Here is a 23,854-nt window from a genome sequence, read left to right as displayed (position 1 = left end):
CTTTAAAGCCAATAAAGCTTTCATTTTTCTTCCATGGAAAATTTTGCTTATGTGTTAAAACTGTCAAAACTGAAGAATATTGCCAAACAACTCTGAAACAGCCATTCTTTATTTTGTGAACAGAAATCATATAAGCTACCTTACACTGGATATATTGTGTAACTGTATTTTATAACTGTGTCTATCTCTTTGTAACATTCACGTAACCAAGTCAGAGTTTTCTGAACAATGAGAATTTTCTAAACATTAAGTGGCCAGGATGATTTCAGGATTTCAGGGGAAGCAAAGAAATAAACTGTATCAGTGATCACCCAAATAAACCATATCAATGATAGACCAAGGCCTCTTGGTGGCACTGTTTATTTTTACAAAAATGGTACGTCTTCTCCACAAGATGCAGCACTTGATGCATTATGCTTTTCAGAATATGTAGTTTAAGTTCAGTGAAATAAACCATTTTCAAGAGGATGCAGTTTCCATGGAAAGATTGTTGTGCTGTCATTCTCACAGGCTGTGATAGCTGTATCCCCACAATTTGTTGTAGGTCAGGTTGGCGCTAAAGTCAGGTTTGTAGGCTGCAGGCAGGGTGTAATTACCCAAACAAAAAGACGCAGATACAGTATGTCATCCCTGCTAATGACCACAACATTTTCTTGCCCAATAATCTGTAACAAAAAGCCACATAAATGATCCGGCTGCATTTAAGTGCAGCACTAAAGAAAAACTTGGTGGCACAAAAATTATTCCAGCCAATTGAGTGGAAATGACAGAGAATAATACAAAGTTATCTCTGCTAGGGAGATGTGTATTTGGAATGTCACCAACGGACAGTGCGTGGAGAAGGCCACACTTCCTTACAGGCACACGGCAATCTGTGTAAGTACGTGCACTTCCCTGAGAACACTTCTGGATTCTACAATTCCTTTAGAGCATTTGCTACACACATAGTAAAGAAATGTCTTTGGAAGATATGCTTTTCTTAAATTTTTGTTTTGTCATTAGAGTAGTTATCATCTGTTATTTTGGCATTTTTCTTTCCCCAAAGTTATTATTCAACCAATTTTTTTCTGATTCTTTCTCTTATTTCTCTTTCTTTCAACATAGATAAATTTGAAAGACAATTTTTTTATTTTTCCGTAGGTACATTCACAAAAAACACACACACACACAGACACACACACACAGAAAGATTCCATTTTGATGGCATGCTATTTTATAAAGCAAAAACTTTTTTTCTCTTGTTCCCAATTTTAATCTTTTTGAGTGGATAGATTCTTAACTTCTAAATTTCTTATTTATGAAACGAGAGCAAGAGGCATGGCCATAAACCTTATAATCACTTCCTAGTATTTAAAACAGATTTTGACTTTTGTGTAGATGGACTCCAAGTATCTATGTAAGGTAGTTGTGTTATTCCAATGGTGCTGACAGTGTTTTTTGTATGTCACTCATTGGGTTAGCATCGATGTCTTGCATTGCAACATTTGCAAACTCCTTTCTAGAACCAAAACCTGCACAATGAGTGAGCTCATCAAGGGTAGAATATACTACTCAATCTTTAATGAAAGTCATTCTCATGATTTATTTGGCACAAGAATTCCTCGAATGCCCTTCACACACTTTTATTTCTTCTTAACATATAGCAGTGTTGCCAGGATAAGGAACCTGGTTTTGTTGTTGTTGTTTAGTACTACATAGCACTCCAGAAATAGTATACTTGTGAGCTTTCCATGATTTGAAATAAGATTCCTCCTTCTCAAAAGATTCCTCTTTCTCCAGAAAAATGATGAAATATATATAAGACTAAAGTGCAAAATCAATACTTTAGATGTATGGAATAGTTGAACTAAAAGAAATTTTAGTTGCTATTCAGTCTAATACCTTAATTGAATAGGTGATAAAAACTAAAATCTGAAGAAGTCTTCACATAGCCAAAATTATGTTAATTGCTGGTGATAATTAAATTTCACTTTGAATTCCTTTTGCATAGTATTATCACTGCTCATTCCGGATGACAGGAGAAGGCTGGCTTCTGTGTTGTGGAGAATATCAAGACATTCTTATAATTGATGCCAAAAGTTTGGCTGTTGTCCACACTTTTACATCATCTCAGTCTCCTGATTGGATTAACTGCATGTGCATTGTACACTCCATGAGAATACAAGGTAATAGATGGGTATTATATAACACTAAGAGTGCATATAAAAATATAACTTTTTGAACTATTTGTTAAGTTGTTGGGCAAGAGTTCAGAATGCTTTTTTATGTCGGTGGGGGTAGCACTCTAAGTCAGATCAAGAAAAACTGAAAACGCTCATGCCAGTGGTTCAAGTTTTTTGGAAAGTCAGTGAGACGTTAAGATGAAGTCGAAAGAGGAGACCCTATGTTTCCATGACCCAGTTCTGCTTGGTACATTTAAGAGTGACAAGCAAGTGTGTGTTGTGGATTAACAAGACTCTTGGAATTTTTGCCCTGCTGCGTCTTCTGGCTGTAGTAATGAAGAGAATTTAGTTTCTGTAATGAGTAACTACACAAGAAAGGAAAGGCTGACTCTTTATTTCTGAAATAGGAAGTGGTAACGTTGCCAACATGGTGGCTTGCAGTGTGCTTCTGCTTTAAGTGGTGCTCTCCTTTTACGTGGAGGTCATTTGAAATTTTAAAACATGATCTAAAATGTTTATTTTTTATTAAAAAAAAGCTGGATATTTTCCACCTACATAGGCCTGCATGATCCTTCAGTGGCTGTGAAATGATCTTTACACCAACCAGGTATAGCAGTGGTCAGCTTATATGTGGTCTTTGTTGTTTTTGCAGAAGATTCTCTCTTGGTGGTATCAGTAACTGGTGAGCTCAAAGTCTGGGATCTCTCTTCATCTATCAACAGCATTCAGGTTGGCTTGTGAAATTCTACCCTTTCTTCTCCAATTTCAAGCATATTTATTGACTTTTTTTAATTATACGGGTATTACACACTCATTATTAAAAGTTTAAATAATATAGACGTCTATAAATTTTACTTCCCTGGACTTTCCCTGTCCTTCTTCCCATAGATAAGCATTGGTGATGGTTGGATTGTAACTTTCCAACCTTTTCTCCATGCATATACTAATGATTTGATCTACACACACACACACACACACACACACACCCACATATGCATGCACACACACACTGATCACATTTTTAATTAAAAAAAGAAAACCATCATAGAAGAATATCTTTCTGTCCCTTCCAGTAGAAGACTCCCTTTCTCCTGGGGTGTATGAGGGGTGTCAGGGAGATGACGAAGAACAGCTGAGGGTCACATACACTGGGAGTCCATTATATTCACCTGCTCCCTGGCATCAGGCTACAAGTTGAGGTCATGCACAAAAGAACAGTCATAGTGTTTGTGCTGGTGACAAAATTGTTTTGGCTGCCCCTTGGACCACTGGGCTCTCCCTTAGGAATTTCTTGACTGCAAAAGCCTAGGAATTGTTTTGACATACTGAGCCCAAGAACCACACCCCAGAATTTTCAGAAACTCATGGAGAATAATATTCTGTGTGTTCTGTTGGCCACACTTCTGTTTTTTTCAGAACACTTTATTTTTCCATTTTAGCAATTAAGATACTGCAAGGTTTTTAAGAAATTGTTTTACTTATTTTTTATCTTTCTGCCCTGTCTGAAAGTCAATAACTTATTCTTATCTTTACATTCTCAGCATCCATCAAAGTCCCTCACAGAATGTTTCTTGAATGATTATATATAATGAGCCCTTGAGTCCAAGTGGGTTTTCCGGTCAGAATCTCTTTGCAAAGTAACTTGTCTGCAAAAGGACACTGGGGTACTTTTCATTTTATAGTAAGGGTGCGATCTACTTCTGTTGTACAGGAGAGTAAATCTTCTCCTACAGTCCTATATAAATTGCCTAGAACTAGGACTAAAATGTTTTCATTCCTTTTGAAGGAAAAGCAAGATGTCTATGAAAAGGAATCCAAATCGCTCGACTCCCTGAATTGCCGGACAATACGATTTTGCACGTATACAGAGAGACTTCTATTGGTGGTATTTTCTAAATGTTGGAAGGTATTATAAAATAACATAATAAATACCAGTGATATACAAATGTAGCTTGTTTTTTTCTTGTTCAGTGCAACAATTATAAAAATATAATTTAAATATGATATAGACTCTTAATAATATTATTACCAGAGCATGGAATGTCTTGTCTTTTATGACAGACTTTTATCAGTCTTCCACTCCCCGCATTCAGCTGTTTGCTTCCCAGGATATTATTTATATAGTAGCATGTCCTAATTTTATTAATAACAAACCATAATAATAATGAGCATTTATGTCTAGATTATTTTCAAAAGTTGGTGCCTACACTTTAGAATTAAAAAGAAAACTAATACTTTTCATCTACATAAATTGATCTTATCTTTAGATATTTTTTCTTTTTCAGCTTTGTCACTACATTTTTTTTTTAAGATATTTTAATTTTTTCTTTTTCTCCCAAAGCCCCCTGGTACATAGTTTTGTATTTTTAGTTGTGGGTCCTTCTAGTTGTGGCATGCGGGACGCTGCCTCAGCATGGCTTGATGAGCGGTGCCATGTCCACGCCCAGGATCCGAACCGGCAAAACCCTAGGCCGCCGAAGCAGAGCACACGAACTTAACCTCTTGGCCAGCCCATACATTTGTTTTTAATGAATATACATTCCTTTCTTGTGAATATATTCACTGACATCTTCAAGAAGAAAGAAAAGCTAAGTTACCATCAGTTGATAGCATCCTCTTTTTCTTTAATGTTTCATATACTTGGCTCAGTTAAAAAAAAAAGCTATATTGTCTTAGTTGTATGCTGGTAATCTATTTTTGAACAAAAATATAAAGTACATGGTCTAATAAAGAATTTCTGCTATATAAACTTTTTTGTGTTATAAATTTTCACATGTTAAAGTTGGACTATCCATATGGAAAGAATAAAATTATATAGAAATTTTGAGATTTTTAGTCTTTGTGCTTAATGGGCACATTCTGGAATAATACAGTCAGATGAAGTTTATCCACTGAAATCTACCTTAGGATAAATGTGAAAAAAATACTAGTAAAATATTATCTTGATACATGAGTACAGTGTGGCCTTTTATTAATACTTAATGTGTTGTTGCGTTAACACTGTCATCAAAATAGTCTTGATAAGCATAATTTGTCTTTCATCTCATTGGCAGATTAGATTGTAAGCTTTTGTTAATGTGCATCATTAATTTTGTATTTTAGGTTTATGATTATTGTGATTTTTCCCTTCTGCGGACTGAAGTTAGTAGAAGCGGGCAGTTCTTTGCTGGTGGTGAGGTGCTTGCTGCTCACAGAATCATCATCTGGACAGAAGATGGTCACAGTTATATCTATCAGCTGCTGAACAGGTGGGCTCAGATGGGAGCAGCATACAAAACATTCAGGTAGAAAATGAACTTTGGGAGGTTTATTATGGAAAAATCCCTGCATGCTGCCCATGATCAAAAACCAGAACAAAACAACTTTGGCACTAGAAGATTTACTCTGGGCTTGGTGGGCTTCAGCCTTTGTATAAAACAGCAGGGGATGAAGGAATGAGATTAACCATGTATAACTTGTACAGCTGGTGCTGCGTTTTCAAAAAGTCACTCGTAATTATTAACCCAACAATTTCTAACTGGAGTTTAGAAACTTGAATGGTACCATCCGGCTTTTGAAAGTGGGAGGGGAAAAAAATGAATAAAGAACCCCAAAGTTCTAAACTTTGCTTTTTATTTTTTTACCACACAGTGGGCTTTCAAAAAGCATATACCCTGCTGATGGAAGAGTGCTTAAAGAGACCATTTATCCTCATTTACTGTGCTCTACTTCTGTGCAGGAAAATAAGGTAATGCAAGAAAAGAGTGACTGCCTCAAAGCTTTATTTCACTCCATTTCTTAGATAAGCGTTGCTTTGTCTGTAACAGACTCAAGCTTGAACAAATTGAATTGAAGAATCACATCAAGTTGTTAACGAGAAAATCAAATTTAATTGTTAATGGCTACTGAAGAGGAAACTTTGCCTTTACAAAAAAATCTATATTTTGAAGTCTGATTAACTAAACAATGCATATTTATTGTAAAAAAGTTATAAATGTTAAAAAGACAAAGGAAGAATTAAAATTCCTGATTTTACCAACATTAATATTCACTATGAATATTGTTTATTTTGTGTATTTACTTATTTTAATGGGACCTTTTTCAATTATTTGAAAAGTTGCAAGAATGGTACAATGATCACTCATATACCCTTTACCTGGATTCACTAACTGTCAACATTTTGCCATATTTATTTTCTCTCTCTCTACATATATATACACACATACTTTTACATACATGCATACATCTTTTCACTGCCCTTTTTGATAGATGGTTTAATACAATGGTATAAACATTTTGATGTATCTACTCCAATTTTTAGACTTAATCAAATGGTTTATATCTTGCTTTTTTTTTTTTGCTTAACTGTATATTGAGATCATTTTCACATGTATTTAGCTATTCTGAATAAATTTTCTTTTAAAACAAATATAATTATGATTCCTGGCAGAGAGTTGAGGATATAATTGTGAGCATTTACTCGACTGAATTATATCTTTGACACTCTGAAGCCTGAAAATTTAAGCAGTTACTTTATTTTAATAATGTTAACTAAGTGTCTTTTTTTTGGACTTAGTCATCAGTTAATTATCCCAAAAGGTATTTCACTGAGAATGGAGGAGTTTTGAATTATTGATGTGTCAACCAAGGAAGCATGTTAGTTTTTACAGAGTGATGGTTTGCTTAATTAGGCAGCATAGCTGTTGGAAATCCTATAGTTCAGGGATTGTCCCTTTAACATATCTGTGAGGTTTTGTTGCAAAAACTTGATTAAGAAACTGTCAGCCAAAAATTAGAAATCCAAGTGCCAGTGGGGCACAGGAAAGCTTTAGAATTATGACATCAAGCACTATTTCTAATTTCATTTGTAGGGAACAATAGAGCCTTGTTTTGCTGTTGATCACAAGAACAATATTGTGGCTTACTCAGAAAGGCATTTTAGTTTTTTTAAAGGACCTTTCCTTTCTACTTTTCCAGCTCCAGAATGCATACTTATAAAGCACAGTTTGGCCTACAAGCTAAATATAGTGTCCTTTAGGAGCTTCTAGTCTACTGAAAATAGCAATGATATACGTAACTACTAGGAAAAAGTACAACAATTAAAAGTTAACTTAAAAATAATAATCTTATGGGAAGCTACCTTGCTTTGTTTTTCAAAATATGAAGACAAAGATTTATGGGTCTTCTCTCAATAATTCTTGTTTAGACAACCACAGTTCTTTGTGTATCTTAAAGATGGGAGGGGTCAGCCCATGGCCGAGTGGTTAAGTTTGCACACTCTGCTTTGGAGGCCCAGGGTTTGGCTGGCTCGGATCCTGGGCGCGGACATGGCGCAGCTCATCAGGCCACGTTGAGGCGGCACCCCATATGCCACAACTAGAAGGACTTGCAACTAAAATATACAACTATGTATTTGAGGGATTTGGGGAGAAGAAGCAGAAAAAAAAAGGAAGATTGGCAACAGTTGTTAGCTCAGGTGCCAATCTTTAAAAAAAAAAATGAAGGAGGTACTTGGAAGCCAATGAAATATGAATAGAATGATCTGAAACTAAAAGAAGTTGGTCTACCCATCCTTGGACCTTTGCTTGCCCTTTATCGACCCAAGAAATTGAAGACAGACATTATTCTTCTTATTCAAAATATTAATGTTCACGAAATGTAAGATTTCTTAGTCTCTCTTGAAGCTAGAAGGCAATGAAGGCCTTTTGGTGAGGTGGGAGATGAGTTCAGTAGACACAGTAAGCTTGGAAAAGGGTGCTCTGTAAACATGTTGTATTGACTGGACTCCTTTTTTTTTCAAATAATACCATAGAATTAAATCTCAGAGTTTGACAGTAACATGTTCTCAGAGTTCCCATTTGTAATGCGGGAACATATCTGCTGGTGGAGTTGCAGTAGCAAGAATGGGGACTCCTCCTTCCTTCCAGTAGCTTTATGAGAGTCTCCCTAGCTTCAAATTACAGCTGATGATCACTGACATCTGTGGCAGGGGCCCAGACTGTTGAGATGAGGAACTGAGCTTCCCAGGGTCTTAGGTGTAGAGTAAGAGTGCAGTGCTGAGATGGGAGTAGTTGGGATAGAAACAGCCTGAGAATTGTAGATAAGGAATTTGGGAGCATGAATAAGAGTAATGACAATAATGATGATAATAGATAACTTTTATTGAGCCTTTATTATGTCACACATACACACACTGCCTTATTTACATGAGTTCCCACCATGACCTCATTTTGAAACTGATGTTCAGAGAGGTCAGTTCCCAAGATTTGAACCAAGGTAGTTTGGCCCCAGAGTCTGGCAATGGGTCTCTGGAGTGAGTTTCTTAATTGTTCTGAGAAGTGGATAATAAGAACGGCTAATATTTATTGAGTATGTACCAAATGCCCGGTACCACTCTAATCACCTTACCTTTGTCAACTTATTAATCCTGACAGTAATCCCATATAGTAGGTGCTTTTATTAGCCTTCTTTCATGGTTAGGGAAAATGAGACACAGAGTGGTTAAGTAAATTGCCTAAGTCAAGTAATTGGTTCTTTTGATAGAGTTAATATATGCTAAAACCAGGATTTGAATCCAGGCAGTTAGCCCAAGAGAATTCACTCTTAATGACTATTTTATTACCTCTTGGAGGATGGGTACTCCTTGTGATGGGTACTGGGTACTGTGATGAAAAATCAAAATTCATATAGTAGGGGGCTCTGAGGCAGTTTTCAGGTGAATAGCAGAACTAGTGAGGGAACAACTAGGGAATGAGGAGGGTCGAGGGGTCAAGGAGTAGGCGTGAGCAAGTGAAGACTGGCAGCACAGAAGGTGAAGGCAGAGGGGATGAGAGCAGCTTGGGCAGTGTGGGCTCCCCACGGGGCAGTGCTTGGAGCTTGGAGGGAGCAGACATGCTGCTACCAACTTGAGTCACCACCCAGCCTCTCTGGAGCTTCATCCCCATATCAAAATCAAGAGGGAGTTACACTAGTCAATTCTAAGTTCCTAAAGGCTGAGAGAGTTTGAGAAGCCAATTTAACTACATTTTATCAACAACATTTCTAACACCTACAGAAAAGATGGCTATGAGAACTACAAGACTACAAAGTGTCTTCTGAATCTTTAAAAAAAAAAATCTATTCAGAGAACTGACTTCATTGGAACTGTTTTCTCTTCTGCAATGTTCTCATTTCTTGGGATCGTAGAGGATTACATATCTTGGTTGCACGATCTTAGATTAGTTTCTTATTCTCTTCCTGTCTTAGCTTCCTTATCTCCATACCAGGAATAATAACAGTATTTACTTACTTCATAGTTTTGTTGTGAGGATTGTAGAAATATTTTGACCCTTAATATTCTCTAAAGATACTTATAGATTTTTTTTCCACTAATATTTCTAAATCCGAACCTTCAAACATACATTTCCTGACTAGGAACTATCACTTTCTTAGATTTCTTTAATTCTAGCACCCACCAGTTGGCTTTCTTTTCAGGATGCCTTTTATTTGGACATCAAAAGAAGTTTGGGGTTTTGTTTTTCTTATCACTTAACCGTTTTGATCTCTTGTTCATAATCTCTATACACAAGCCTGCCCAAAGGATATCTGCACTGCACTGAGGTACTAGGTTCATTCACTAGTGAAAGCATCTTTCAGAGTGCTGTTGCCCAGTATTTATTCTCTGCCTCGGCAAAATTATAACTATATATATACATTTATATGTAATATTATGTATTACATATTAATATAAATATATGTATAAGTTGTGGACTCATTTTTCTTTGTGGCTGTTTGGGAAATTTGAAATCAGGTATGTTAAAACTGAAAAATGGTCAACAGAAAGTGGAAAGCATATTAAGAACACAAAATTACTATACAAATATTAGTTGTTGCTATTTTAACTACAATTGGAACTGAAGGGACCATAAGGACATCAGACCTCCTTAGTGGACTGTAGAGGATTGTCATCAAGACATGGGCTCTTGAGTCAAAATTACTGGACTCAAAAGCCTGTTGCTGTCTGTATCACCTTAGATAAATCAACCTCTTCACTCTCAGTTTACTCATCTGTGAAATGAAGACAATAATAGTACCAACTTCGCAGGATTATTGTGAAGATTATTTAATGAACACACGTAAAGCTCCAAGCAGTATGTGTAATACATACATAGAACCTGTTCAATAAATGTTGGATAGTCTTATTAACTCTCTGAAGTCTAGCTGATGACTTTGCTTCTTGTTTTATAAAAATTTTTTGTCCTAAGAGATTATTTCACTTAATTCACTTGCAATTTTTAAAAGAGTAGGAAATAAATGGAAATAATTTAGTTCATCTATGGAGTCTTGTTCCTCCATTTACAAACAGTGGCTGTCATTTTATACTTAGATATTTTCCCTTCATAAAACCTAACTTGTTGTTTTGGACCAGAGCAATCCCTTTATTATGGGCTACATAAATGAAAGAAAAGAGCCTTTTTATAAGGTTCTTTTCTCTGGAGAAGTCTCCGGAAGAATTACTTTGTGGCACATCCCTGATGTTCCTGTATCCAAGTTTGATGGGTCTCCTAGAGGTAAGACAATTTCCATTTCTAATCACATGTCTTTTGATAACTAGTTTATGATTAACTCATTGCTTTTCTAAGTTGAGTAGCATGCGGCTACAAACAAGAAAAATTTTCTTGTGTACTACTATGCATTAGATGCCAACATAAATAGGTATAAATATGATGCTTCTAGATCTTATACAACAATATAACCAATATAATTCAAATTAACATCAATTTAATGTGAGTGATGTTTTATTGAAGTGAAATGAATTCTAGCAATGTGAATATAGGATAGGTTGATACATCATATTCTTATTTTTGAATTTGTCACTCCATATCCTATACTCTTTTTCAATCAATTTCTCTATTGGGATTATTACAGATGCTTGGAACTACAAGCACAGATATAAATTTGGACACTAAAACATTTGGCAATTTGAATAATTAGATGATTTAGCATTTGCTTATTTGAACTTTTCTTAAAATACAAAACTGAAATCATCAAAGTAAACATTATTGTGGAGAACTTTCAAACTCCTGGGACTATGTATTCCAAATTGAGGAATCCTGTCTTACTCTTTTTCCGTTATTCCAAAATCAGTGAATCATCTCTGTGAGATGGTCTGGGGCAGAGCAGAAACAGGGTCCCTATTTTCAAAACTTGAATTTCTAAGCCCAGGGTTCTATCAGTTAACAAGTTTACTGGTATAACTTTTAGTGTTCCTGCTCCAGATGTTTTCAAAATGCTTCGTAATAGACCTAGATTAATAAGAAATAGGTCAGGAAATAGACTTAGAATTTGGTATGGGTGTGAAAAAGTTTCTTCTTACAAGTTCAATTTTAAGAGTTAAAAAGTATACCATGCCCACTGCTGAGTCTGCTTGATGGTGGCTCTAGGGTTTCTCATGTCTGTTCTACTTCCCAGCAACAGAATTAAGCATCTAGCCAACCTTGCTTATAATTAGAACTGTATAAATCTATGACAACTCTTGGTGTTAGTCTAAGATTTGGGGTTGAAGTTTTCATAGTCACTGTGGCATGTGTACTTCAAGGTCAAGGAGGCCTTTTCATAGCGAGGTAGGTCAGCTTTAACTTTCTTTCTTTGCTTCTGGATGCCAAGGCTGTCTCACTTCCTGAGCCTACCTGAGGCACATGTCAAATGATTGGTTGGTCAGCTATATAAATGATAACCAGTGCTCTTGGTAGCCATAGATAGTTGCCTGGGAGCTTGGTATGACTTTGAGATATTCATATCCCTGACATTTAAAGAATAAGTTTCTTTCATTTATCTCACGCAACTAATAGACCCTCAGTTTTCCTTCTTAACATTACAAAGGCAAATAGTTTGGTCCACCATTTTACATCGTTACATGAGTTTCTCAGTTCTTTTCAGTTGACCTAAATCTAAAATGAATGTACTAATACACGTCTATTCTTCTGAGGCTCCTTGAAGGACAGAGGACCAATAAAATAGCATTTTGATGGAGACAGTGCATGGTAGGAGAACTTTTCTGCCCATAGCCCACTATTAGGATAGCAAAAGAGCCTCTGTGTAACCCAAGGGATGGTGCCTTGATAATATTTTCCATATCCATGATGAATTTATAAACCAAATTTTTCTTTTTTGTTTTCCTTTTAGAGATACCAATAACTAGCACCTGGACCCTTCAAGATAATTTTGATAAGCACGATACCATGTCACAAAGTATTACTGATCACTTCTCTGGATTTAAAGATGGGACTGGAACTGCAGTAGTCACTTCATCAGAGTATGTTCCAAGTCTTGATAAACTAATATGTGGCTGTGAAGATGGGACAATTTTCATTACACAGGCTTTGAATGCTGCCAAAGCAGGACTTCTAGAAGGCGATTCTTTATTAAAAGGTCATTGAATTTTATTTGACCCTATTTAATTAATTTCCTAAGCTTCAACTTTAATGAGCTATACTAAGAAGATTGCCAAAGCTTAAAAAATTTGCTGGCATTTGCTGATAAACGTGTACGTATTTTAATGTTAAATAAAACGTACATCTAGATTTTTTTAAAAGTCAAATGTAAGGTTATACAACGAGAACTATGTTTCTCTCCTTCCTTGATCTTCCCGTTCCCTTCACCGAAGGCAACTGCTAGTAAGTTTCTTTATACCCTTCTCAAAATTTATGCATATACAAGCACATACCAACATAGCAGTATGCATTCTTCTAATTGTCATAGAAGCATTTTACTACACACTTTACTGAAATGTCTTTAGACAAATCTTAATAAAATATTTTGAAGCACATTCTTTATGAGCTTATTTTAAATGATTAATCATAATCAAATTTTAATTTTAAAAATCTATTGATACTGGTTTTAGTCTTGGCTACTAAAGACAATGCAAAATTAACTATCTTTGCATATATATGTGGGTATATCTGTAGAATTAATTCTCAGGAGTGGAATTACTGGATCAACATTTGTATATATTTTTAATTTTGAAAATATATCTAAAAATGTAAACATATATCAATGTGCATATGTGTCCACTAAGATCCTATGAGAATGCCTTTTTCCCTAAACCTTAGCCAACTTTGTGTGCTATTAAACTTTTTAATTGCCAATCAGGAGAAAATGGTATCTTCCTGTTTTAGTTTTTATTTCTTTGTTAATGAAATATGAATATGTTCTTATATGTCTTTGTGCTTTACAACAGCGAATACCTATTAAATAAAGACTGTTATGCCTTAAGTTGTCTTGGTAAAGGAAGGAAATGTAGGAGGTGATTGAGATTTGGGGATGTACAGATAAATTTGTATACCCATTTTACTATAAGGATCCCACTAGAATGCAAGGCCTTTAAGAGTAAAGACCAAATCTCAATTTTTTAAAAAAATCTTGGGGGCCGGCCTAGTGGCACAGTGGTTAAGTTCACACGTTCCAATTCTTGGCGGCCCGGGGTTTGCTGGTTCCAATCCCAGATGTGGACATGGCATCACTTGGCAAAAGCCATGCTGTGGTAGGCATCCCATGTATAAAGTAGAGGAAGATGGGTATGGATGTTAGCTCAGGGCTAATCTTCCTCAAAAAAAAAATAAAAAAATAAAAAATAATAATAAAAAAACCTTGTTAAATTGCCTACTATTGTGCTCAGCATACTTTGGGTACTTACTAAATGTTACTCATTTGTGATTGACTGAAATAGAAGAGTGAATAACAATGAACCAAGGAGAGATAATGTACTACTATACAGTTCAACGGCCGTTGTCAAAAGTTAGTGAAAAAGCTTAAGACCTTAGCATTTTTTATCTAGGCTGGTTTATCAGAAAACAAGCAGAAACCTACATTTGACTTGTAGCATTTGAATTAATATTCATTTTTATTTGTTAGAAGGTGTAAAATGAGGATGTACTGGATGCAATAGAAGTAACCAGTGATTCTTTAATAGAAGTAATAATGATTTTCAATTTGAATAAAGAGTTTGTGATCTGCGTTCCTCTCCAATTTTTTAGGGTTAGCTAATTATGAAGAAAGAAGCAGTGTGGAAACTGGGTGTCAGTTGCTCTGTATTCTAGTACAGCTATGGTATGAAATACCCAGGTTCCTACCAAATGCCAGTGCTAAGAGTTTATGGAAATTATCTTATTTATTCCACACAACAGTCTTGTGTGAAATAAGTGGTATTATTACCCCAATTTTTCAGATGCAGTAGCTGTGGCTTAGAGGGAAGATGCATCTTGTCCTTGGTGACACATCTAGTAAGTGACAGACCCAGAAAAACAGAGCCAGATTTGTTTAACAGCAAAGCTATGCTCTTAAACATTTTGCTGTGCTTTTTCACACTTGGAATCAAACCACTTAACTCTCTGAGCCTCGGATACTTTATCTGTAAAACAAATATTTTGTAAAACAATGAGGTGGAACTAGGTAATCTCCAACATCGTTTAGAGCAAAAGTGTTCTGTGAAACTTTGCTTTTCTTTTGTGGTAGACTTGGTCATGCTAATTTAAAGGACAGCACTAATGTTCTGAGCTTATTTTTGTAGAGGCCAAATGTATGAATTGTTCATTCTTTGGGAACAGCGTTTGCTATTTCATGGCACTGGAATTGGTGACTTGCTAACTCCGTAAAGAATTAGTGGATTTTGAACAACCAACTTCAGTTCTTCATCAACGGCTTATCATGAGGTTCTTGTCTTTTGAGATGGTCCAGGGGTTGCTCACTAATTTTCTTAGTCAACTGCCTACCTTTACTTATATGTGGTTTCCTTACGTGAAAAATTTATAAAAGAAAATCTCGGGACTATTTCTTGAGCAAAAATAACTTTTTTATTATTTGGTCTTTGGTTGTTTTCCAGATTCCCTTCCTCACAAAGTTCTCAAAGGTCATCACCAAAGTGTTACTTCATTACTTTACCCACATGGTCTCTCTTCAAAATTAGACCAAAGTTGGCTAGTGTCTGGGGACCGGGATTCGTGTGTCATTTTGTGGAATATCTTTACTGAAGAAATTTTGCATAAATTCGTTTTGGAAGCTGGTCCAGTAACAAGTCTTTTGATGTCACCAGAGAACTTCAGAGTAAGTTAAGACAAAGAGTAAAATATAACATGTAAGTTTAAAAGTTATATAACATTACAGAATGTTTAAAAAACAAAAGGAAAAATAGCCCATATTCCCACAGAAAGAAAAGTTGTATGTGCCCATAATACAACTGGGTGATTTTTATATACTCCTTTCTAATCTTTTTATATGCATTTTATTATTATTATAGCTTATACAAATAAGGTGGTTCTAAAGCAGAAATTTTGTTAATACTTGGCTTTACAAGAGCCAGTTAATTCTCCTTAAGTACTTAAATTTTTTTTCCTTGGTTATGTGTCTTAATTTTTAATGAAATTGTCTTTTCTTTTTCAATAAAAGTTGTAAACACTCAAGGCTGGCCCTGGTGGCCTAGTGGTTAAGTTTGGCGCACTCTGCTTTGGTGGCCTGGGTTTGGTTCCTGGGTACAGACCTACACCAGTTGTCAGTGAGTGGCCATGCTGTGGTGGCGGCCCACATACAAAAAGAGGAAGATTGGCAACATGTGTTAGCTCAGGGCAAATCTTCCTCAGAAATAAAAAAAAAGTAATAAACGCAATGTAAAAACTATTCAAATAGAAATTAACTTTTGCCTTCAACAATTTACTTTTATAATAATATTGATAGTTACATTTTCTTTTCTTAGATAGATTTTGCTTGCTCTTTCATTTATTTAACAAATAATGAGCTTTAGCAAATTTGTGAGCATCTGGCTTGTTCCAGGCAAAAGGAAACACTTTGGTATAATTTTCTTTTGCAATGTCAACTTAAATTCAGCTTCCATAAAGTTGATGTCTTTGTTAAAATATAAACAACAAACTTTTGAGTTCCTGAGTTTGTAAATTAGTTGATTGGCTTATAAAAATTATTTCTCCATAGTAATATTATAAAAAATCAGCTCCAAAGTAAACTCAGAAAATTTACACTGTATTTTTGTAGTAAGACATAATGAAAGCAATATTTCAGCAACACAAACGATTAAACATAACAGTGAAACAAAGTTAAGTGACTTTAAAAAAAAACACTTCCACATCTTGATTCAGGATACCTTGATATGTCTTTTATTCCTAAGGTACCTCTCCCTGTTTTTTTTTAAACTAGTTTTTTCTCTCTGCTTCAGGAATGTAGTTCAAGTCCATTCCACTCCTGATCCCTTTTACTTTTGCCTCAGTCACAGATGATTTAACTCTAAGGATCAGGACCCATTCAAACCAAATCAAATTAAAAGGGAGTTTATTGAAGGGTATAAGAGGAGAGACGATCCTTTAGACATCCGAGACAAAATGCTACAGCAAGCACCCAGTGGAACTTGAACTTAAATTCAGAAACCAAGGTTATCCTTTGAGAACTTTATCCTGAAAGAGTCTGCCTTTCTGTGAATGCTCCCTTATCTTGCTTCTTCCTGTGCCTCCTCTAACTTTACAATTTCAAATGCCTAGGAAAGAGAATTTGATTGGCCTAGTGTGGGTCTCCAGTGTATGTCTACTCCTGGCCATAGGGACTGTGTTCACGTGTTGTGTGTGTGTGTAAGTTTCCTCAAGTACTTTGGGCTGCCCATTCTAGAAGCTGTGAGTTGGGCAGGTTCTCCAGGTAGTGGAGAGGCAATGTCATCTGCCTCATTCTCTCCCGGTCTAGCATACCTGCCATTTTGTAATTTTTTTCCTCAAGATTTCTGTAGTCTCTAAAAAGAATTAAGAAAAATAATATGCTTCCCAATGTCCCACAGAAAGAGGTCAATGATGGGCACTGGGAGCTTCTCAAGAGATCCCAACTAGCAGCTGAAACTCTGGCTAGGTGCCTTAGTGAAAGTTGGAGAATCCACTCAGCATGGTGGTCAGAAAATAAACACAGGCAAGGTAGAAGAGCCACTCCCTGTTTCCCCCCTCCTCCAGCCACCCCACCCCACCTGCCCCCCTTCATGGGCAGGCTAATGGATGGCCCTCGTGGTAAGGCACAGAGGTGCCCTGTAAATTCCTCCCAGATTAACCTCAGCAGCACCCAGCACGGATAGTTTTTGTCCTAAACTGTGTTCAAGGTAACCACATGCTGACCCTTTAAAAAAAGTATCTTAAGAATCTTTGTTCTATGAGCCTATTTTTGGTCATTGTGTCTTTGAAGTTGTACATTCAGTTGGAACGATCTAATGCTTACTTCTTTTAGATTGTGTCTACACAGAGTTTCCTGTTTGGATTAGAATCTGTATAGTTCTGGGAACAGCACCAAATCACATTTTGAGGCTCTAAATGAAAAATATCAGCTCATGATACTCTTGGACCTAAGCTTGTGTCTACAAATAGCTTCTTTTTGTGGCAACAAATTAGTTCTGGGGTTTATTTTATTCTGCATTATTTCCGATGTGTGCCTCATTGCCTGAATTTGCTGAGTGATGGTCAAGTCCTTCATTTATCTTATAAGTAGATCTGGCCTGGAATTCTCCTTTTTACTTGCATCTCTTGACCTTCCTGATAGGTGTTGAGTTTAAAATCTACTCAGTAGAGTGTTATGTGGAGAGGTGCTGTAGAAAGCAGAAATGTCACTTTGTAAATGCGGTTTTAATAAAAATTTTATTTTGCTAGGAGAAAACATCTGATTTAATTTTAAAGAAAGCGTTTGATCATTTACTTACACAAGAATGTTGTTTTTTTTTTTTTCTCACAGCTAAGAAGTGATCAGGTAATTTGCTGTGTGTGCAGTGACCATTCCGTGGTTCTCCTTCATCTTGAGGGGAAGAGCTGCCTCCTGCATGCCCGGAAACACCTTTTCCCTGTGAGGATGATAAAATGGCACCCAGTTGAGAATTTTTTAATTGTTGGATGTGCAGATGACTCTGTTTACATCTGGGAAATTGAAACAGGTAAATTGAAATTTTGCCCCTTTTCATCCTTTACATATTTATGACATCAAAGCATTTGACTGGGTAGAGAATTCTACAGAAGTAGCAGTGACGACCTCACTTTCTTTAACCTTTGGTTGGGCTCCATGTAATGGCTTTAGTTGAAGGCATGTGTGGAAAATAAAACACAAGGGCCTAAGTCAGATCCTGACCAACTGATGATTAGCTGACAGGGCAATGCGCAGGAATGAGCCGGATATTTCTGGAAGCTATAAATAAAAATATAAGTTATCTACTTTAATTATTAACAAGGGAGAAATTTAGTATCCTGCTAGTCTCAAATTATCGTTAAATTCTGCCTCCTTCAGCATACTCACCATCTCAGCAACATTTTGAGCTAATTGATGATCAGTAATAATGGAATATAATTAATTACAAAACTCCAAAAAGTTGAGTCAGGGAAACTGAAAACTGAGTGGTTCAATTGAACTTTTGATATCATAGCATAGAGAATGTATACTTTGAACTTTAAAGTTTTTAAAAAGTTTTGCTGTATAACCTAAGATTGAGAGTTAAGCATTTCAGGCAAATACTGGAACATATCAAATAAGGCAAGGTAATTAATGCATGCGAGTCAGCGGAGTGCGCTCGAGAGTACATTTCACTGAAGCCATTGCATGATTTTTATTGATTAATCAGTGGTAGGTTTATGTTGGGTGTTATTAACAGACTGGATAGTTTATAATATTATAGTTTAGAGCCATACGTCACCAAAATAATTGCTATATTCTTTACATTTGACTTTTGTGTGTTAATGATGATGGCTAATGTACTGGTGTATAGAGGGTGCAATGTAATGCTGCCTTGCATTTGTACCTTGCTTTAAAGCTTTGACGGGTTTTCGTGCTCATTTTCCCATTAGATTATTACAATTTCTAGGGTAGGTGTAAAAGGTATTATTCCCCATTTTATTGATGAAGAATTTGAAGTTGTTATAGCAAATGTGCGAGATTGCACAGCTAGTAATTGGTGAACCAAATGAGGCCCCCCCATTGTTCTCTGCACGATACACACAAAATTGGGAGAGTTTTAGAATTCTTAGGTAATCTATCAACCTGAGTGACTGTTGAATATGATAGATAAAATAGACTCTCAAGTCTGGACTTGCTTCCAGGACCTGCTAATGAAGAGCTCTTTGACCTTGGGCAAATAACTTGGCTTCTCTCCATGTCAATTTCCTCATCTGTGAAATGGGAGTAATAATAGCGCCTTCCTGTTAGGATTAAGTGAACTAATACTTAACAATGCTCATAACCAGGCCTGTAGGTGCTCAGCCCTTAATAATATTCCCTATTACTATTATCAAATAATGCAGCAAAATCTTACCTTCTGCTTGTGAAATCTGAGTCTATAAAACACATACACTTATAAATATGTACAATTGCATTGTTTTCAATTGTTAACACTTGCTAATCCAAAATATTTTTCCTAGAAAATAGAACCTAGTGAGAATAAAGAAATATCTGAGCACTCACAAGTATTTATGGTTCCATTGCCCCATCAGGATACCTTTCAGGCTCTGCAGCTTTTTATTTATGTATCTTTTGATGGGGTGGGCAGTAAAGGAGGGAAGCCAAACCACTAGCACTTCTTGAGCCCATATTTATTCACATTGTATTTTAATTTTATTGTTTCTTTTTATACTCCAAAAATACATAATCACTTCTCAGGTGTTAAGTCTGTGTATTTTCTACTCCAGCCAATTTTTCCTGGATCGTTGCCTTTGAGCTTTGTTAAAAGGTTCAGACTTAGCTCCATATGTGAACATACCTATTCTTTGCTTCATTTCTCCAGCACTCTGCTTCCTTTAAATATATGAAGGAGGAATAAATTGACGCGAAGGCATTTATCAGCTCTTTCAGCACTAGAGCAACTTCGGAGCTCATAGAGAGAGAATAGGAGGTGCCAGTGGCATAAGGGTTTGGGGGAAGGGGGTGTAGAAAGAAATGACAGAGGAAGAGGCTCGAGGCCAAAAGTAATTAATTCTCAACTGTGCCAAAAGCCTACCTTCCTGGAAGATTGGTGGGGTGCGGTAAAGGTCAGTCCCTGTGCCACGTTCTCCTAGGTTAGAGGATGGGAGATGAGACTTTTTCAGTTTTTCACAGACACTTTTTAACAGCCTATTCTTGCTTTATTCATGGGATTTATTCATTCATTTATTGATTCTCTTTGGTAGAATGCACAAACATATTCTATAGCCATGTACCCCCTTGCTTATTTTATCTTAAAAGCATAAGAGGTGTTTCTTCCTGTGACGATGGCATAGTCAGACGCGTACCTGAGTGGAGTTTGGCATCAGAGGTGGGCATGCTCATCTCGTGGGAGAGGCAGACACCAGAGTAAGGAAGTATTCATTAACAGTGAGGGCCCTCGTCTTCTGACTAAAACTGCAGCACTGCTAGGTTAGGAGTGATGAGGGCATCTTGGTTTGCTTATTGATTTGCCAGATGTCCCATGATGTTTAGGCCTGATTAGGAAGGGAAAAAATTGGAGATGTCATTTTGATTAATATTTGAGCTCCCACAGTGTGTTTGGCACTAACAACTCTGGGCAGCTTTGTCACCCTCTTTGCTGTGAGACACAATAGGGATAATGTAATACTGATTTTTTCCTCTAAAATACACACCAGAAATAAATCTCAGCTATGAGCTCATTATTCTTTTAAGAATTGAATTTAAAATAATTCTGAGGACTTTTCTGTTCACAGTAATGGATTTACATAGCAGAAAGCTTGTGTAATGAATTTCTTGTGTGTTATTAATGTAACTGTAATTATTATTATTGAAGGTCTTCTGTTAAGCTTATGGCTTGTGTTATGAAATATGCCATATTAAGCAACTGGATTTTTTTTTGTGGGAAACTGAAACCTTACTTTCTTGAAAATAAAACATTTCTTGATAAACTAGGTCAGAAAAACTTTCTTTGGAAAGGGCTGGATAGTAAATATTTTCAGTTTCATGGGCCGTATGATCTCTGTTGCAACTTCTGAACTCTGCCCTTGTAGCAAAGGAGAAGCCATAGCTGATACATAAAGGAGTGGCTGAGGCTGTGTTCCAATAAAACTTTATGTACAAAAACAGGCAGCAGGCTGGATTTGCCCTGCAGCCATAGTTTATAGACCCCTAAGAATGATGATAGTTCTTTAAAAAGATCACTATTTTCATAATAACTTATTCCAAAACAGTTTATAATTTTTAATCCATTATACCTCACTGACTCTGTATGGTTATACACATTTTGCTAGTGAGGAAATGGAACACAGATCTTTTGACTCTGAAGCTCTCCAGGCGGGGTGTTGGGCACCTGCACTAGAATGTGTATCTCTTTCTTTTGTTCTGGTGTGATCTCCACTGTACCGAACGAGAGGAGCACCTCTTGCAGATAGGGGTCAGCTTTTTGAGACTGTCAAGCGGGGAATTAAATAAGAAAAGCTCTGAGAAGACCAAAAAATGGCTGCCAGGAAACCTGCTAATGCTCTTCTGAAGAAGAGGGTCTCTGGCTATCTGTCAGAGCTTGGCTCTCAGTTTACACACAGTTCTCCCAGCTCTGGTCATCTGATTGCTCAGATGACAGATTAGAAACAGCAGATTACAAGTGGGGAAAGGATGAGTGGCGGGCACTCTGACAGCAGAAGTGACAGCTGACGGGAAAGGGAGGAGAGGCAAAACTATGTGTCACTGCTCAGGGCAGTTTTTCCTGTGCTCATGGGAAGATGGTTACCAAAGAAATGCTGAAATTGTTTCCCCTGTTCAGGAAGCTCTTAAATATGTCTGCATGGGTGTTGGGCAGCTGCCAGTCTACGCCCCATGATTCCTGCTGGAGAGCTGGGCTTTCTCCTTCCCAGGTAATCCTGGCTTCAGAAGGGATATTTAAAGATATGATAGCCACAGTGGATTCCAGATCTAAGGATATCTCAGAAGTCCTTGGGGCCTAGAATTCAAAGGGAACCGAAGTCTTTGGCCAATGAGTGGGTAGAACTCATGTGAGTCTATTTTTGTTCATTTCTTCCTGTTTCTGCTCAGGTAATGTGAGCTGTGCAACCTTGAGCAGGAAGCTTTATTCTTGTAGCGTGGCCAGAGGACCCAGCCTCTGGTTATGACATGGTTTCTGTGGGAAAACACATTCTGAGTTTTAAAACAACCGTCTTATAAACAGACCATTGGAACAAAGCCTATGCATACGAAATTAAGGAAGTAAGGAAGAAGATAATACGTTTCGGAGTTATTTTCACCACAGGTGTTAAATTGTCTCTCTCTTGATATCTTTTCCTTAGTGAAATTAGTAGCAGATAGTTAGAAAATTATTCAGTCTACTATGATGCTAAATAAATGAAGCATTTGTACTTCTGTGATTTCAAAGTACATAGTCTTAAAAAGAAAATTAAAAAAATAAAACTATTAGGAAAGATAAGATGAGGTTTGTCAAGTAGTAACTAATAGGCCATATTTTTATAAAATATCCAATATTTAATCTTCTATTATAGGTCTGAGTTTGTTTTAATTGTTTAGGGTGACAGATGTATAGATACATGCAGGACACTGTTTCCCAGAAATATGCAGTCCTATTTTCCCCAATAGAATAGAATTGTGTGAGTAACTTCTTACTTTGCCATACCAAAATATCACACAAGGTCACTGCATGGAGAAGTACTGTTCCAGGACACAAGTTTTATTTACTTGGTTGCCTTCTTTTATAGTATATAGTGTATAAAATGAAATTTTAAAATTCCACTAGGTACCAACTATACTATTCTTAGGGACAGTTTTGCTTGGTTTTCTCATCAAGGTCACCCTCTGTAGACATAGGGGTAAAGTCACGTAGTGTCAACTGCCTTGCCAGCACTATCAGAGTATGACTTTCATTATAAGTGTGTTAAAGGTAGGTTTTGGATATGCAGCATCTGGCAGGTAATAGTCTCTCCAGTATGTCATTTTCTCAAAGGCACGTTATTTTGTTGTGGTAGATTACAGATGGAACCCTCTTGGGATGATTGTTTTTAGAAAAGAAAAATGGGATACATTAAAGCACAGGGTGAGATATTTCCTATATCACCTTTTCCAAGACCTTTTCTTCTTTATTATAATAATTACTGATGTTATTGCTCAACATATATTTTTAGTTTATTGCCAATTTTTTGAATCTTTATTTCTTCCTCCTTGGCCCTACTTATCACAGCTACACTATAATTTGAGATTTTCATTCATGTAGTATTGTGTGTGTATGTGTGTGTGCATGCGTGCTTGCACATATGTACACGCTTGTGTATATGAACTTTGTCTGCAGCTTAGCTACTAAGTTTTTGCATAATTGTCAAAGTATAATGTATTGAGTGGGAATTAGTATCCAGAGAAGTTATGACCATGAGCCTTGGGATTCAGACTGCCAGGGTTGAATTTTTCTTCTATCCTGTCCAATATATATTACCCCATCCACTTTTAACTCTTCAAAGACTCACCATCTCTGAATGGCAGTTAGCAATGAATAAACATGAACTATAACTTATTATAAATCCTTCATATATTACCATACCAGTTTGTACTTAAAGTTTCATTGTCCCTGCCTCCTTATCTCCCTGTCTCCATTCTAGTTGAGCTCAACAATTATTTCTTGTTCTGATGAAATGCATACCACTCTGAAGTATTCGAGAATTATCACATATGTCCTTTCTCCTTAAAGAGCTTTCAGTATAATCAGGGACAATTTGTACCTTTGAAACAATTTGAAAAAATGTAGGACAACA

The 23,854-nt window shown here is 36.4% G+C and overlaps 1 protein-coding gene across 5 annotated transcripts in view; it reads left to right on the top strand.

The window, feature by feature from the left end:
* Positions 1–23,854, top strand: part of WDR72 (WD repeat domain 72) — a 221,541-nt gene that overhangs the window by 40,448 nt on the left and 157,239 nt on the right. For 4 of the 5 annotated variants that reach the window (XM_046655247.1, XM_046655243.1, XM_046655244.1 and 1 more), the window contains 10 exons: positions 798–876; positions 1,991–2,165; positions 2,815–2,891; positions 3,949–4,068; positions 5,265–5,446; positions 5,793–5,889; positions 10,549–10,690; positions 12,306–12,551; positions 15,001–15,221; positions 17,880–18,075. In XM_046655247.1, coding sequence (XP_046511203.1) covers positions 798–876; positions 1,991–2,165; positions 2,815–2,891; positions 3,949–4,068; positions 5,265–5,446; positions 5,793–5,889; positions 10,549–10,690; positions 12,306–12,551; positions 15,001–15,221; positions 17,880–18,075 — 1,535 coding nt within the window. The remainder of the gene's footprint in view (positions 1–797; positions 877–1,990; positions 2,166–2,814; positions 2,892–3,948; positions 4,069–5,264; positions 5,447–5,792; positions 5,890–10,548; positions 10,691–12,305; positions 12,552–15,000; positions 15,222–17,879; positions 18,076–23,854) is intronic. The other variant, XM_046655246.1, reaches the window with a different exon arrangement.

Source organism: Equus quagga, chromosome 2 (genome assembly GCF_021613505.1).
Source record: "Equus quagga isolate Etosha38 chromosome 2, UCLA_HA_Equagga_1.0, whole genome shotgun sequence".
Classification (NCBI taxonomy): Eukaryota; Metazoa; Chordata; class Mammalia; order Perissodactyla; family Equidae; genus Equus; species Equus quagga.
This window is presented reverse-complemented; position numbering and strand designations above follow the sequence as displayed.